The sequence below is a fragment of the Mustelus asterias genome, chromosome 6 (assembly GCF_964213995.1).
Source record: "Mustelus asterias chromosome 6, sMusAst1.hap1.1, whole genome shotgun sequence".
Lineage (NCBI taxonomy): Eukaryota > Metazoa > Chordata > Chondrichthyes > Carcharhiniformes > Triakidae > Mustelus > Mustelus asterias.
In genome coordinates this window covers 95,624,711-95,641,420 of record NC_135806.1, presented here as the reverse complement: position 1 = coordinate 95,641,420, position 16,710 = coordinate 95,624,711, and the positions used below count along the sequence as shown (strand labels likewise).

The following is a 16,710-nucleotide window of genomic DNA, read 5'->3' as shown; positions in this document are numbered from 1 at the left end:
TGTGCAAATATTGAATTTGTGTTGCAATAGAATGCATGTTTTAAGTTTGGTAACCAAGTACATCTGGGGAAGGATTAGGCAATCTTGATACACTGGCATCAGGTTGGGGAGACCATACTTACGTTGACTTCCTTGGCCACTTCCATCCATGCCTGCTTGGTTAGAGAGGCTGGCCTCTTCCTCCCATCCTTGGGTGATATCATCACACTGCAGTCCCTCAGATCCCACAACAGAATCTGTAGTTGGAGTATTCTCAGGTCTTCCTTCCATTCCTCTAGTTGCTGAAACCTCAAACCCTATGTCCCGTTGACCAATTCCAACCCAGGGCAGGATTTCTTTCATCAGAAATCCTCCCTTTGACAGATCCAGGATTTATACCTCACGCTGTCCTAGAATAGCTGTGGCTCCTAGAGATAGGATGCTTATGACATGTATCAGTTGAAGAGCCTCCACAAAGCCTGCTGAGTAGTTCACAGATTGCGGTTGCCTGCTAATGATCCCACCATATGAAATAAGGGACTATAGTGAAAAAAATCTGCCAATTCTGGGACCTAACCCATGAACTCTCAATCTTTTCCTGTCCCAACTCTTGAATACACCTCTGCATAGGCTTTGTTATGCCTTACCATATCCTTTGCAGAAAGGTTTTATTTAGCTGACATTTAATAGCAACTTTTATTTTACAAAACCTCATACTTACATGTGCTGTTCAGCAGAATTCGAGGTACCAGACAGTCCTGAAGCATTAGCATTTGCAGTAATAAATTCCAGTTACAGTTGGGTTGTGACAATAACAACATTAGGTGTTGCTTGACTGCAACTTTATCACATGAAGAAGAGCTGAAACACACACCAGGCATAGATTATATTTCATTTCTTAAGAAAATGAGCAACCTAAAATGTAAGACTAAGATTAAATGACAATTCTTCCCAAATAGTTCTCAAATATATCCTAAAAGAATATTATATTATGGCTGATTGCTTTTGAAGGAAATGTCAAATGTTAGAAACACCACATAATTCACAATTGAAATACCAAGACTATGGCTGGAATTTTACTGGTCCGCCCGCCATGGGAATCGGAGTGGGTGAGGGGCGGATCATTGAAAGGTCTGTTGACCTCGGGCAGAATTTTACAGGACGAGCGAGGCTGTAAAATCCCGCCCAATATGTGTGTCTCTAAGTCTGTATGACAGATAATAGATATATTTAATGAAATAAAAAGAACTAACCAAGTAAAAAGAATAAATGAGGACCTATTCCCAATTCCTTTCAAAGCTTCTGACAGCTACTGATAAGATGCTTATACGATTAAAATTTAGTTAAATTATGTCGCAGATTGGATGAGAATTTAACTTGTGCAGAGAGCTGAGTCAGAAGGACGTCTATTGCAGAGTATGAACAGATATGATGTAAACAAAAAGACTGTATAAATGGATGTGTGAGAGATTGAGTGAGATAAACAGTAGGAGACAAAATATTATAAAGAGAGAACAGCTGAAACATTACGATTGTGTAATTAACCCTGCTTGATATTCTTCAAGCAAATATTATCAGTTACGCCTCACACTAATAAATCTGAAATGAGCAATTAAACTATAAAAAGATCTCATTATTTCTGTCACATTTATATATCTGCTGTTTATTCTTCCTATATCAAAGCCTATCCTATTTGATGTTGAACATTTCAATTTAAATAAAACTATATTTAAATAACATTTGTTAAAGTACACACAAGTGCTTCCACTTAGCACCTAATCATGAATTTTAGTTTTAAAGCATGAATGCAAAGTCTTGATTTCTCCTCCATAATTCCATATGCATTCATATCTGTCCTATTTTAGCACATGAACATATATAAATACAATTGTTGTTCCCTTTACGTTTGGCATTCTTGTAAATGGCCTCCCAGCCCATCCCCAAAAGACTGATAAGATTCAGCCCTTAAAAGTTAAAATGAACAGATTGCAATTTTCAGTTTTCAGGATTGCCTTTGATTTTTGCTAAAACTCAAGGAATAAATAAATTGCGTAACTCAAAAATGTTATTTTATTCTTTCAATTACAAGTCTTGAAACGGAGCATTGGTGACAGTCTTTGGTATATATTTTTAACATCAGTCGGTGACTTGACTTTTACATTAACCTTTAAGATACCAGTTCAAATTTCATTTTCTAAAAGCAAATTGATGTTTAAACTTGTTATATATTTAGAATGGTTGTAGGTTGTTTTAAGAGCTGATCACACAATTTGATGGTGATGTCATTAGGGTGCTGGCAGAGGCTATTGTTTTATTTTCAGTTTTGTATTCTATGCAGAGCAGAGAACAGCTCTTCAGTAAAACCTGTTAGCTTGAATCTATGTGTAGAAACCAAGTATTTTCTTCCTGTGTAAAACCCACAACCCCGAACATAATTGTGACAATACAAAAAGAAAATTGGCAATGAAACGAGGTTTAGTTTCATCGAGAACATCGAGAAAAGAGCCTAAGGTAGAAAAATATTGTGGGCCCTCACACTTCAAATATTAGAAGGCTAGGATTAAAGACTGAATGCCAGGAAGGCTCAGGGAAGAAAAATGCCCTGTGTGTGTTTTTAAAAGGGGGGGGGGGTTTCCGATCACAGAAGGGTGAAATTCCAGGCCTTATCTGACATATTTGAAGAGTGGATGTTTTGATGTACAGCTGGGGATGTTTGAAAAAAAAAATAGAGCAAGTCAATAGTCTCTAGGATAAAAAGGGGAATACATGGAAGACAGTAAAAAATATATATATATTGAGCAGTCTCAAGTCATTAGTGCTTGCAAGAGAGAATGTTGGGTCATTTAGGATTCATGGGCCCTTTCAATGAAGAAAATGAATCATGGAGGTCTATGTAGAGCAGTACTTTGTACAAGCAAACGAGCTGCTCGTACCAATTTTTCTCAGTACAATCGGAAGTAAAACCTTTAATTTGCTCCAGAACTTCGTTAAGCCAGCAAAGCCAGGAACCAAAATTTATGATGACTTGACCAAGATCCTTGAAGAGCATTCCTCTCCAAAGTAACTGATCATCGTGGAACGGTTCAGGTTCTGTTGAAGGAATCAAGTGGAAGGCGAAAGCATTGCTTCGTTTGTGGCAACCTTGAAAAGGTTGGCACAACCTGTGAGTTTGGTGAGTCGTTAGAAAATTTTCTTTGCAATCATTTAGTTTGTGGTCTCTGGAATAATGCTATCCAAAGAAGATTCCTTCCTGAACGTGCTTGGACATCAAAGACAGCAGTAGAAATCACAGTGTCTACTAGTTACATCCTCAAAGCATTCAAGTAGATTTGTCAAGCATGATTTCCCCTTCATAAATCCATGCTGACTGTGTCTGAATCAGCCACGCTTTTCTAAATACTCTGCTAATAAGTCTTTTATAATAAACTCTAGTATTTCCCCCTCTACTGATATCAAGCCTATAACACTGTGTTTTCTCTCTAGCCCCTTTTAAATCAATTACAGTAGCTGTCTTCCAATCTGCAGGAACTGTTCAGAGTCTATAGAATCTTGGAGGATGACCACCAATCCATCTGCAATTTCTAGCGCCACTTCTTTAAGTACTCTGGGATGTAGATTATCAGGCTCTGGTGATTGATCGGCCTTCAATCCCAACAATTTCCCCAACACCATTTCTCTACTAATGCTAACTTCCTTCAATTCCTCCCTCTCACTAAACCCTCTGCTCCCAAACATTTCTGCTATGTTATTTGTGAAGACCAAACCAAAGTATGTATTTAGATGGTCAGCCATTTCTTTGTTCCCCATTATAAATTCCCCTGTTTCTGACTGTAAGGTTTGTCTTCATAATTTCTTCACTAATCTATTTCTCTTCACATATCTACATAAGCTTTTACAGTCAATATTTGTATTCCCTGCAAGTTTACTTTTGTACTATATTTCCCCCACCTTAATCAATCTCTTTGTCATTCTTTGCTGAATTCTAAACTGCTACCAATTTTCAGGTCTGTTGTTTTTTCTGGCCAATTTGTTTGGCTCTTTATTGGATCTGACACTATTTCTAATTTTCCTCATTAGCCATGTTTGGTCACCAATTGTTGCCGTTCACCATGTGCTCTTTGAATGTTTGGCATTGCTTATCTACCATCAACCCTTTAAGTAACGTTCCCCAATCCATTATAGTCAGCTCGTACATCCTACCATTGTAGTTTCCTTTATTTAGATTCAGAACACTCATCGCAGAATCAACTACATCACTCTCCATCTAGATGAAGAATTCTATCATGTTATGGTGGCTCATCCCTAAGGGGCCTCACACAACCAGATTGCCAATTATTCCTTTCTCATTACGCAATACCCTGTCTAGAATAGCCTGTTCTCTAGTTGGTTCCTCAATGTATTGGTCCAGAAAACCATCCCGTATACATTCCAGGAATTCCTCCTCTGCGGCATTGTTACTAATTTTATTAGCCCAATCTATATACCCAGGATGACAGTGAGAGAAATGGCAGGGGGAGGTGGTGGTGTTGTGGTAATGTCACTGGACTAGTAATCCAGAGGCCCAAGCTAATGTTCTGAGGTCACTTGTTCAAACCCCATTATGGTAGCTGATGGAATTTAAATTCAAAGTAATAACTCTGGAATTGAAAGCTGGTCTCAGTAATGACTGATTGTCATAAAAACCCATCTGTTTCACTAATACTCTTTCAGGGAGGAATCTGCAATCCTTAACTGGTCTGGCCTCCATATGACTCTAAATCCACAGCAACGTGGTTGATTCTTAACTTCTCTATGAAATGGTGGAGCAAGTTTAAGGAGCAATTAGGGATGGGCACCAAACACTGGCCTTGCTAACGACAGAGGCAGCAGCGAGTATCATATAGAAGATGCACTGCAGCAACTCACCAAGCCTTCATTGACAGCACCTTGCAGCCCACAAGCTGTATAACCTAGAAGGACAAGGGCAGCACACCACTACCTGCAAGTTCCCTGCCAAGCCACACCACCCTGACTCCAAACTATTGCCATGATTTCACATGTGCAACCCCCAACCAGTGATGTGACAAGATTCCTGTCCAGGAAGGTTGGGAGCCTCATTTCAATATTTCTGAATGTAATTAGCAGGCTCCTCATCATATTCACCCTTCAACATTAGGAATTCCTCACTCACCCAAGTGACATCACGCTGGTGAGGCTCACAACTGACTTTTAAAAACAGGAACCAGGCAAAGGAAACCCACTGGGAGTGCAAAGTTAAGTATAGCCCCTCGGGGAAAGGGATATACCCAGGCAATACCCCAGTATTTATACTTAGCACTACCCTGGCACAGTTCCTGGCACCCTTGCACTTTCTCTTTGCAGCGTGACAGCTGGTTTTTCCCTGCAGACTGCTGGATTATCCGGCAGGAAAAACTGGCTGTGCAACCTAAGAGCTGCTCGCCAGTTTTCTCATCACAGCTAGCACTTTGTGCACCATAGAAAGCATCCTTTCCGGTTGTATTACAGTTTGGTATAGCTCCTGCTCTAAACAAGGCCGCAAGAAACTACAAGGGTTGTGAACGTGGCCCAGTCCATGACGCAAACCATCTATTGACTCAGTCTACACTTCCCGCTACCTCGGAAAAGCAGCCAGCATAATCAAAGTCCAGTTCGCACTCTGGACATACTCTCTTCCACCTTCTTCCGTTGGGAAAAAGATACAAAAGTCTGAGATCATGTACCAACTGACTCAAGAACAACTTTTTCCCTGCTGCCATCAGACTTTTCAATGGACCTACTTTATATTAAGTTGATCTTTCTCTACACACTAGCCAAGACTATATTCTGCACACTCTCCTTTCCTTCCACCCTATGTACTCTATGAATAGTATGATTTGTCTGTATAGCATACAACAAACAATACTTTTCACTGTATACCAACACAGGTGACAATAATAACTGAAATCAAAAATCAAATCAAATGGAAATTTCTGCCTATTATTTCTGTTCCTTCAATGTCACTGGACCAAGATCCTGAAACTCCCTTCCTAACTGCATTGTGGGTGTACCTGCACCAGGTGGACTACAGCGGTTCAAGAAGGTGGCTCACCACCACCTTCTGAAGGGGAACTAGGGAAGCGTAACAAATGCTGGCCTTGCCATCAATGCCCATGTCCCATGAAAGAATTTAAAAAATATATCACCCAACATACAATTCAATGTATATAAGAGATGTTGAAGGGGAGTTGTCCTTTCATGGTGACTTATGGACAGCCCAAATGGCTAGTTTTGGTGAGTGTTAGTTATTTTGGTGTGTGCCTGTTGCAACAAATTCAGAATGCATTTCATCTTTTTATTAAATTTCATTTTTTATAAAGCTATGAAATTAAACATAGATGGCAAATCTAAAGTTTGAAATAGTAAATCTCATTACCCTCTCATAAAACATACGGAAACTTTATAATTACCTGTGTAATTCATTTGAAAAACAGGAGAGCCGAATCCAATGTAACCATCCCAGTAAGCCCCTGTTCACTGATTCTAATGGCAGTGTAGAGTTATATTCAGAGAAACCATTGCAAAATACCCTGACAAAATCAAAAGTGAGAACTATAATTGAGATATTAGGAGGATAAAACACTACATTACTATATGCAGTCAATAAAATAGGGTAACCTGGTAGGTTAAAACAATAGGACATCAGATTTGATTATGATGGCTAAATTCAAATCTAAGCTTTGAGTAGCATTTGCACTTTGGCATCTTGTAGCAGTCATAGAAATATAGAAATAGAAGCAAGAGTAGGACATTCAGCCTTTCGAGCCTGCTCCGCCATTCATTTTGATCACAGCTGATCATCGAATTCAATATCCTGATCCCCCCTTCCCCCCTTATCCCTTGATCCCTTTAGCCCCAAGAGCTATATCTAATATCTTCTTGAAATCAGGCAACGTTTTGGCCTCAGCTACATTCTGTGGTAGTGAATTCCACACATTCACCACCCTCTGAGTGAAGAAATTTCTCCTCACATCAGTTCTAAAAGGTTTCCCCTTATCCTCAAACTATGACCCCTAGTTCTGGACTCCCCCACCATTCTTTCTGAATTTACCCTGTCTAACCCTGTTAAAATTTTATAAGTTTCTATGAACTGTGAGGAGGTTAGTGTAGAACTTCAAAAGGGCATAGACAAATTGTTGAAATGGGCACACAAGTGGCAGATAAAATGTGAAGTTATTTATTTTGGTAGGAAGAACACAATATAAAATAAAGGGTTCAACGCTAAATGCAGTGCAGGAGCAGAGGGATCTAGATGTGTATGTGTAACTGAAGGTGGAGGGCAGGTTGAGAGCAAAGTTACTAAAGCATACAGCAGGTTTATCTAATCTTTTAGCTTTGTTTCCACTTAAGGGGCCAATGAGCAAATTTTGGAAAAATAAGGTTTGGCACAACATTAAACAGAATCCCCAAAAAAGTGAAATATTAAGAAATGAAATAATTGTTGAGCCAAAATAAAGTATATCATCGCAATAAATTGTAGAGAAAAATGTAACTAATAAAACCTACCAGTGAGAGGGACAAAGTGTGTGTGCCAGACTCACTCCCAATCTCAGGGTGCTCACGCACGCACCTTCACCAGTGAATGGTTGTATGTAGGTGTTACTGTGTAGTGCTGAGAGTGAAAAACATGAGATTTGGAGTAAGGCAAACACACATACTCACTCTCACTCCCACACACACACTCTCACTCCCCTGACACACAAACACAAATCACATACACACATAAACACCCTCATTCTCACTCCCCCACATCCACTCACTCCCCAACAAACACACTCACTCTCCCACACACTCACTCAATCCCACATATACATGATCTCTCACTCCCCCGTACACTCACTCACTTTCTCACTTCTTCAAACACACTTACTCACTTTCTCACTCCCACACAAACAGTCACTCAATCACTCATACACACCTGCCAGTCTCTTCCCCACCCCCCTCCCTGAATCCTAGCACTCTGGTCCGCCCTATGCCCCAGCTCTCTTGCACCTCCCCAGGTCCTGACATTCTTGTCACCCCACTAAAAGAAAACTTTCTCCCCAGCAAACTAAAGGCCACTGATGTTTGCTGCATCTCCAATCACAGAATGTTTCTCTCCTAACATTTAATTGATCAACAGCAAGTGTGGGAGGGGAACAGCCTGGATTGGAGCAGCAGCTCCTGCAGAATCTTCCACTCTACTTATCTGTCTGACCAGCATTTTGAAAACTGGCTTTAGGGCCAAATTGAATGGCTTTGGGGCTACAATCCAACCTGTGGGCTGCCAGTTGGACAAGACTGGCATACAGTATCCTACCCAGGCTTTATTAATAGGGGCATAGAGTTATTAATGGGGGGAGGTAGGTTATGTTGAACTTGTGGAAGAAAAGATGTGAAGGCATTAGGGAGAGTCCAGGAATGAGGAACTTCAGTTACATGGATTGGATAGAAATTTTCAAAATCATGATGGGACAGAGTAGAGAGGGAGAAACTGCTCCCACTCATGAAATGATCAAGAACGAGAGGGCACAGATTTAAAGCAAAAGCGACATCAGAAAAATCGTTTTCACAAAGCAAATGGTTGAGGTCTGGGATACACAGCTTTGAGAGAATGATGGAGGCAGCTTCAATTGAAGCATTCAAAAGGGATTATTCAAAGCAGGATAATACCTAATTTTCTTGAAATCCAGTGATTAAAATTTTAAATTGTGAATTAGATGTCAGTCAAGATATGCTCTGCTCACTAGCTCTGACTATGACCACACTGAACATCACACTTGTACTGCCAAATTCTGAATATGATGTGGAGATGCCGGCGTTGGACTGGGGTAAACACAGTAAGAAGTCTCACAACACCAGGTTAAAGTCCAACAGGTTTATTTGGTAGCAAAAGCCACTGGCTTTCGGAGCGCTGCCCCTTCGTCAGGTGAGTGGGAGTTCTGTTCACAAACAGGGCATGTAAAGGCACAAACTCAATTTACAAAATAATGGTTGGAATTCTGAATACCCATTAGAAGTTCCACAGGTCACCTAGTTAATCATAATTTATCTGATATGCAAGTCAGATTTTCATGCGACCAACAATTTTTTCATTTACTAATAAATGTATTTGAATACTTACTCATATAGCTTGTCTAGAGGTGATGTTAAAACAGTAAGAACAGTAAGAAGCGCATTGCAATTATTATGAATGGTGAAGATCCAGCGAGACATATCCTCTGAAGGCTGAAGTAATTCTTGAGTGGAACGGCAAACTGACCATAAAAGATTTTCTGTGCACATAAGTATGGCAGTGATGTCAATTCTGTTGATGAATGCACACATACTAAGTTGATAGCATGTTAAAATATTTCACCAACTTAATACATTATCACATCCAGAAGCTTTCTTCCAAAAAAATTGCTAAAATATTGCTTTCTTAAAAGAAAATCATTATCTAATTAGCATTTGATACATCCATATATACATCAGTTTATTCTACTGTTAGGCAAAAAGGAATGATTGCTTCAGCTACAATTTGAAACTCTTAATAACACCAAATGAAAGTGTTAAACTTGTCCCTGTTTGTGCTTTATTTTGGATTGGACATTAAACGCTGGTTGAACCTGCCTGTTTGGGTGATGTAAAAGATCCAATGGCCCTCTCCAAAGAAGTGAAAGGGAATTGAGCCTAGTATCCTGGCCTATATTTATCCCTCACAACATTTATCAACATACAACTTGGTCATTATCACATTGCCCATTATGGTATCTTTACTGTATACAAATTGGCTGCCATATCTCCTACATTATGCCAGTGACTATATTTCGAAAGAACTTCATTGGCTGTGAAACGATTTTAGACATCCAGTGATTGTGAAAAACATTTTATGAGTACAAGTTCTCACATTTACATACAATGAAGTGCATTAGCATCTGTCCACTTCTCAAATCTTCTTAATTATTCTGTACTCTTCCTTAAAGTTTACCATGTCCTCTAATTTGGTAAAATAAACAAACATTAATATTATCTAATAAAGAAGAACAAAGAACAAAGAAAATTACAGCACAGGAATAGGCCCTTCAGCTCTCCAAGCCTGCACCAAACATGCTGCCCTTGTGAACTAAAACCCCTTACCCTTCCGGGGACCATATCCCTCTATTCCCATCCTCTTCATGTATTTGTCCTGACGCCCCTTAAAAGTCGCTGTCGTATCCGCTACCACTACTTCCCCCGGCAGTGAGTTCCAGGCACAAAATAATAATGATATGTTTCAATCATTTATGGAAACAGAGAAATCCAAAAACAGATTCCCAAGGCTAGCCAGTTCTTGCCATTTTAAAAAAACCCAAAGAAACAGCTCAGATATATCAGAGTAATGTAGAAAAGAGGCTTTCAGATTCTGGGGGCTTTGGAAGGAATTCTGGAGTAGAAGGAAGAACTGAGCATCACTTCCATTGGAAGTGATATAAAAGATGAGGCAAATAGAATGATTCAAAAATAGGAGAAAACAAAAGTTGATTTAGAAAGGATACAGAATTATGGAACAGGAATGATAGCCAACAGGTATAATACAGACAGTGGTACACACAAGAATGATTAATTAAGGATAGAATTTCAACCAAGGAAGCTTTTATTGATGCTGAAGTTATGATAGAGTCTGAGCTAAGAAATAATAAAGGATTCAGTAGCATATTGGAAGTACATGATAATCTACCAAACAGTGGGAAAGAAACTCACTATTAACCTCCTCACCGTTGCTTGGTTTGGGCCGCACCAGAACTGCTCAACTGAAGACCTTAATACATCCTTGATCCAAATATGGACATAAAACTGAAATTCCAGGGTATTAGAATGACTGCCCTTGACATCATGGCAACATTTAATGAAATGTGGTACTAAGGAGCCCGTGTAAAACTAAAGTCAATGGAGATAAGGAGAAAATTTCTGCGAGTGACTGAAGTCATACCTGGTATTGTTTATTCGAGGCCAATCATTTCAGCCCTGGACATCACCATGAGACTTGCTAAGGGAAGTATCCTTAGCCCAACTATCTTCGTGTGCTCTATCACTGATCTACCTGCCATCATAAAGTTAGAAATGGACCTTTTCACTGGTGATTGCCCAGTGTTCAGCTTCATTTGCAATTGTCCAGATAATGAAGTAATCCATATCTGTATGCAAGATGCAACATCCAGGCTTGGGTTGATAACTGGCATTAAATATTTGTGCACACGTATACTAGGTAATGATGACCACCTTTGACAACAGGGAGTCTAACCATCACCCCATGGCATTGCCATCTGTGCCCCTGCCATCAATATCTTCAGTGGGTTATCATTAACCAGAAATTCAAAAGGACCAGGCATGCAAATGCCTTGGCTGCAAGAACAGGTCAGAGAGAAGGGTTGGGGGGAGGGGGGGGGCGCGATTCTCCCAGCCCACTGCGCTATTTTAGCAGTGCAACGGGCCGGGAGACATCAATGGAGGCCTTTCCGCGGGCTTCCTGCTGGGAGCCATGGCTCCGCACATCCCCAGCTCCAGGTTTTTAAGCATCATCAGCTCCACTCCGGAAATCGGCATGGAGTGGATTTCAATATTTAAATTAACATTTGCATCCCACTAGTGGGCCTGGGACTGAGATATCTGGGTCCGCTAGCGTCTTCCCCCCTGCCAGGAATGGTTCACTCCAGCGGGGTTTACAACAGCTCCCCACTAACCGGGAACAGGCAGCTGACCCCACTGGAGGGAACAGAGGCTATTGAGGCCTCCCCAGGAGGTCAGGGATAAGGAAGGGGGGGGAGGATGCCCCTTGAGCAGTGACAGCCTGCCAGTGCCAGCCTAGCCTCTGGCACTTTCCAAGGGGCAAACTGGTAATGCCCAAGAGGCACCTTGGCATTGCCCACCAAGAGGGCAAGGCCAGGGGAAGGCAGGGCCTATTGAGGGGCTGTTCAGTGGGGGTGGGGGACCCCCTGCCACTCTGCACAGGGATCATGGGCAGAGGGAGGATGGCAATCGGGGCTAGCTATCTGTGTGGTGAGGGGAGGGGGTCAGGGCTGCTGGGGGGGGGGGGGCGGTGTTGTTGTGGTGATCAGGTCTGGCTAGTGGTCGGGGAGATTGGGGCTGGTCCAGGTGGGGGAAGGTGGAGACACGGGGCTGGCCTGGAGACGTCTGGGAGGCCAGCAATTGGGGATCGGTGGGAGGGTCAGTAGGCCAGCGATTGGGGAGATTGCAGGGCTGGCCAGCGATCTGGAGGCCTGCAGTACGGGCCCACTGCGCATGCACCGATCTCGGTGCTGTGTTGCTGGCCTCTTAGGTGGGAATAGGCCCCACCCACTGATTTTCAGAATAAATCCCGCTGAGACACTCTGCAGTGCTCAGAGATTCGGAAATTCAATCTGAACATCCCGCTAAAAAAAACCGGGAATTATTCCCCACTTTAACGCGAACTGGAGATTTAGAATTTTTTTGGGAGTGTCCCAGCCACGGTATTTTGCTGCGAGTGGGCTCACCACCTGACTCCCTGTGCCATCTGGAGGACACATCAAGATGATTTGCTACCAAAGCTGCCAAATCATCTTGCCAAAACTTTTTTGGCAGCTTGCAATCTACACACACCTGTCACCTGGAAAAACAAGTTTACCAGACGCATGGGAATATATTTCTTCCAGGTTTTCCTCTAAGTCCCCCCGCTGAATTGGACATATATTACCGTTCTTTCATCTGGATCAAAATTGTAGAAATCCCTACTAATAGCATTGTGGGGCATCTTATAGGAAACAGACTGCAGTGGTTAAAGAGGAGGGTCCACCATCATCTTTTCAAGGGCAACAATAACCGCATCCTCAGAATTAATTAAACAAAAACAAGGATGTGATGGTGTTCAATTCAGCAAGGTTTGTAATGGCAACAGAATTGCAGTAATAGGAACTTCAACTATCTGAAATTAGACTTGGAGAAAGAAAATATCAGTGGTCAAAAATAGAGGGCTTTCTAGAGGGAGTGTTTCATTAATCAGAACTTTAAATCTCCCGGAAAGACGGGTGTTAGATCTGATTCCTGGTAACAAATAACTGATCTGAAGGTAGAAGATTTGAGAAATAATGATTATAACTTAATTATGCTCACAATGAAAGCAGATAAAACCAAAGAAAAACTTAACATTAACTAATTTCAGTGGGATGAATGGTCGCAGAACCGAGACTAATTGGTTTATGAAATCAATTGCATTGGATAGCCCATTACACCCTCTGCTCAAACTTGGACATCCTACTCATGCTGCGTCTACAGTGTCTCACTGCTGATTCTCCTTGCAAGCAATCTATTTCCATCTTTCAGCACATAACCTAGCACAGGCCAGAAATTGAGTGAAGTGTTGGGCTCTGAAGATTGTTTGAAAGGAGATGAGTGAATGAGCAAAATGGAGAGGCGGAGGAGTTAAGAATGTAAGAATATAAGAAATATTATAGGGGTAGAGCTCCTTGAGCCTAAACCTGAGATTTGTAGTTGGTAAAAGATCAGAGGGTATTCTGAAGAGGAAGTAATGAAAATATGAAAAAGCTTGTTCATAATGTAAAAGGGAATGGATTATGGCTGGAAACAACGGGAACAAACAGGTCAAATGTAGAAGTGCCTGGATGAAATGGGAGTTGAGCAGAAATAGCTTAATTTGATGATTAGATTGAGGAAGGAGGGTAAAAAAAAAATGGGAGAATTGTGATAGACTAGAGGATACAATACAGCTAAGGAATCAAAAGTTTCAGGTGGATAGCTCAATGATAACTACATCAGCAGAGAAGGAGGCATAAAATAATGAAAAGCCTCAAGTAATAATTAAATTGTACTGGAGAAGGGTTTAAATCCCATCTGTTGGATCACGTACAATTTTATTCACTACACTATTGACATTCTGGTTATGGAGAGGGCACAGAGGAGGGCACTAAACTTATAACTCAGATGTCTGAACCGAGTGTAAGGAAAGACCAGACAATGCTGACAAATTCAGTACAATGCCAGAAAGATTTTTGCTGAATAAAGTAATTGAGAAATATAAGAGATTAAGTATAGGCTAGTATTTTTTAAGGTTGGGATAGATAAACTGGAATAGCCTTTTCCAATCTTGCACATTCTCATGCTTATATCAAAATGGATCATATCTTTTAAAATTACTTCATACAAATTTAAACTTTATAATACTTAATTGGGCCTACCTTATCTGTGAAGTTCTGTTATATGTAGGACAAGACTGAGAGTATCTGCAGGCCAGAATGGTTAAGAATTCACTCAGCACTTCAGCGAGAAGCTCCTGGGCTAACCTAGAGGGTAGCACCATCCAGAGATCATAACGGAGCGCACAGCAGTAGTAATACCACATCTGAATGGAAAAGGAGCATCTTTCTCCCTGTGAAATAAATCAGTGAACAATGGAGAGTAAGCTATCATTTTACAAAATAAATCTGTAAGTGATTCAATGTGAAAATGAAATAACTGGAACCATGGGTAGTTTCTGGACCAGAAGGACTGAGAGGAAGGAACAGTTTACAGAACACAAGGCCTCTGAAATTTCTCACTTTCCCTCAAGACTTTGACCCACAGTTAGGCCACTAATTCCACCCTCCTAGCCTCTGAATCGCCCTACATCGAAGCCTCCAACTTCCCTCACGGAATGACAGCCCTTTGGTTGACCACACCTTCCTCCGATCAATGCCCTGTCCTCGCCATCTACAATCAAAACCTTCCCTCTGCAGGGTGGTGGATTCTAGAATTAAGGTTTCCCCAATGATTTTCTGACTGATCCACTTCCTGTGCATTAGGTTAGTAAAAAATCTGCCCAAAAATGACTTAGCATCTTAGCTCCTTTAATATTACATAAATTTCCAGTAACATAACTAGAAGGATGTAAGTGATTGGATTGCTAAATTTGATAGCACCTAAAACGATCGCAGGGACTATGATGCAGTATTAATTCTTGCCCATTGCTTCCAATGCAGGCAGCATACCAGCTTTGTATTGGTTGCTAATTAACATGATTGCAGTATATGGCCAGGTCTAAAAGCATAGTTGAATAGCTCTGCACTGTAGCAGGATCCAAAATTGTGAGAGGTCACCACCAGTTGACGCTAGCCTGAACTACTTAAAGCCAGCCTCTAAAGGGTGGGTGCACTGTGACTGGAGCAGGTGCTGGCAGCCATTCTCAACCGATTCCAACTTGGGAAAGATATGAGAACAGCACAACATGGGAAAAATGAGAATCTAACATTTTCAAATGCTGCACTGGAGGCAGGAAGAGTAGAGGATAAGAGATGTGCTCTATCCACAGGAGGCCAGGAAGTCCTCCAAACGAACTCTCGGAAAACAGTGAGAACCGATAGCCATCAAGTCAATGTCAGGAGTCAAGCTTCTAGGCTCTGAATGCAGTACTGCAGAAATTTCAATGACTTCACAAAAGTGATCAATAAGTGCATCACCAACTGCACCATTGGCCTCACACACTGTTCAATGCACAACAGATCTGTCACTAGTCTACCAACAATCTCTGTTAATGTCAAGTCGCACCTAATAGTCATGGTTTTAACTGATCTGTACACATTTAGCACTGCTGAAAGACTCACACCCACATGTTCCATGAGCACACTACCAGCTATTCAACGGTGACAGTCACAGCACCCAAATATATTGCATCACAGTCACAGACACACTTCCCTTCTCCTAGAAGAAAATGTGATGAGCAAATTGAGGATCAGGTGCTAACTGACAGGTGAGTGAGTGAGTGAGTGAGTGAGTGAGTGAGAGTGACTGAGAGAGTGTGTGTGTGTGTGTGAGTGAGTGAGTGAGTGAGTGAGTGAGTGAGTGAGTGAGTGAGTGAGTGTGTGAGTGAGTGTGTGAGTGGGTGAGAAGTGAATGTGTGTGTGTGACACAGAGTGAGTGAATGTGTGTTTGAGAGAAGGGGAGAAAGTGACCATGTGTCAGAAGGAGAGAGGGAAATTGTGTGAGAGAGAGGGAGAGTGAGTGTGTGTGTGTGTGAGAGAGGAGACAGTGAGGTGTAAATCAGAGAAGGAGGCAGAGTGAATGTGTATTGGAGAGAGCAAAAGTGAGTGAATGTGTGTGTATGTGTGAGGGTGTGTGTGTGAGTATGTGTGTGAGAATATATGTGTGTGTGTGTGTGGAGACTGAGTGTATGTGAGGTGGTGAGGGAGAGATTAAGTGCATGTGTCCTTGTCAGGATTCTCAGTCACCCTCACACCAAAAATGCTTTCACCCACCCACAGTGGGTGAGGGTGAGTGAGCAAACACCCTGAGACGAGGAGTGATTAGGACACACAAACTTTCATCCTCTTGCACTCTAATGCTCATTTTTATTAATTGCTCTTTTAAATTATCAATTTATTTCTTTAGTTTTTTTCCTCAACAAGTTATTACTCTTCTTCAGAAAATTTTCAAAACAATTTAATGCATCTTTCTGAAATCTGCTCATCAGCCCGTGAGTGAGAAGAAAATAGAAATGTGGTCCCCATGCAGAAAGTTGAGTTAGATAGAACTATTTTGTTGTAAGTATATATTGTAACAAATGATCCAAAAAGGCATTAGAAATTGGAATTCGAATATGAAATTTATATAAAACACAAGAGCTGCAGACAACTGATGATGTATACAGTTTAGCTTTGGACAACTTTCTAATTGCAGCTGGAATTTTTTAAACTTGTGACTGAATTAAAGGCACCTCTTCAGGTTTCT

At 41.2% G+C, this 16,710-nt stretch overlaps 1 protein-coding gene across 1 annotated transcript in view; it reads right to left on the bottom strand.

Annotated features, from left to right (window-relative positions):
• The window catches only part of kiaa0825 (KIAA0825 ortholog), a 406,047-nt gene that overhangs the window by 250,579 nt on the left and 138,758 nt on the right, over nt 1-16,710 (bottom strand). The window contains exons 10-13 of the mRNA XM_078214786.1: nt 14,187-14,377; nt 9,119-9,301; nt 6,426-6,545; nt 701-840 (exon numbers count right to left, since the gene is read on the bottom strand). Of these exons, the coding sequence (XP_078070912.1) occupies nt 701-840; nt 6,426-6,545; nt 9,119-9,301; nt 14,187-14,377 (634 nt within the window). The remainder of the gene's footprint in view (nt 1-700; nt 841-6,425; nt 6,546-9,118; nt 9,302-14,186; nt 14,378-16,710) is intronic.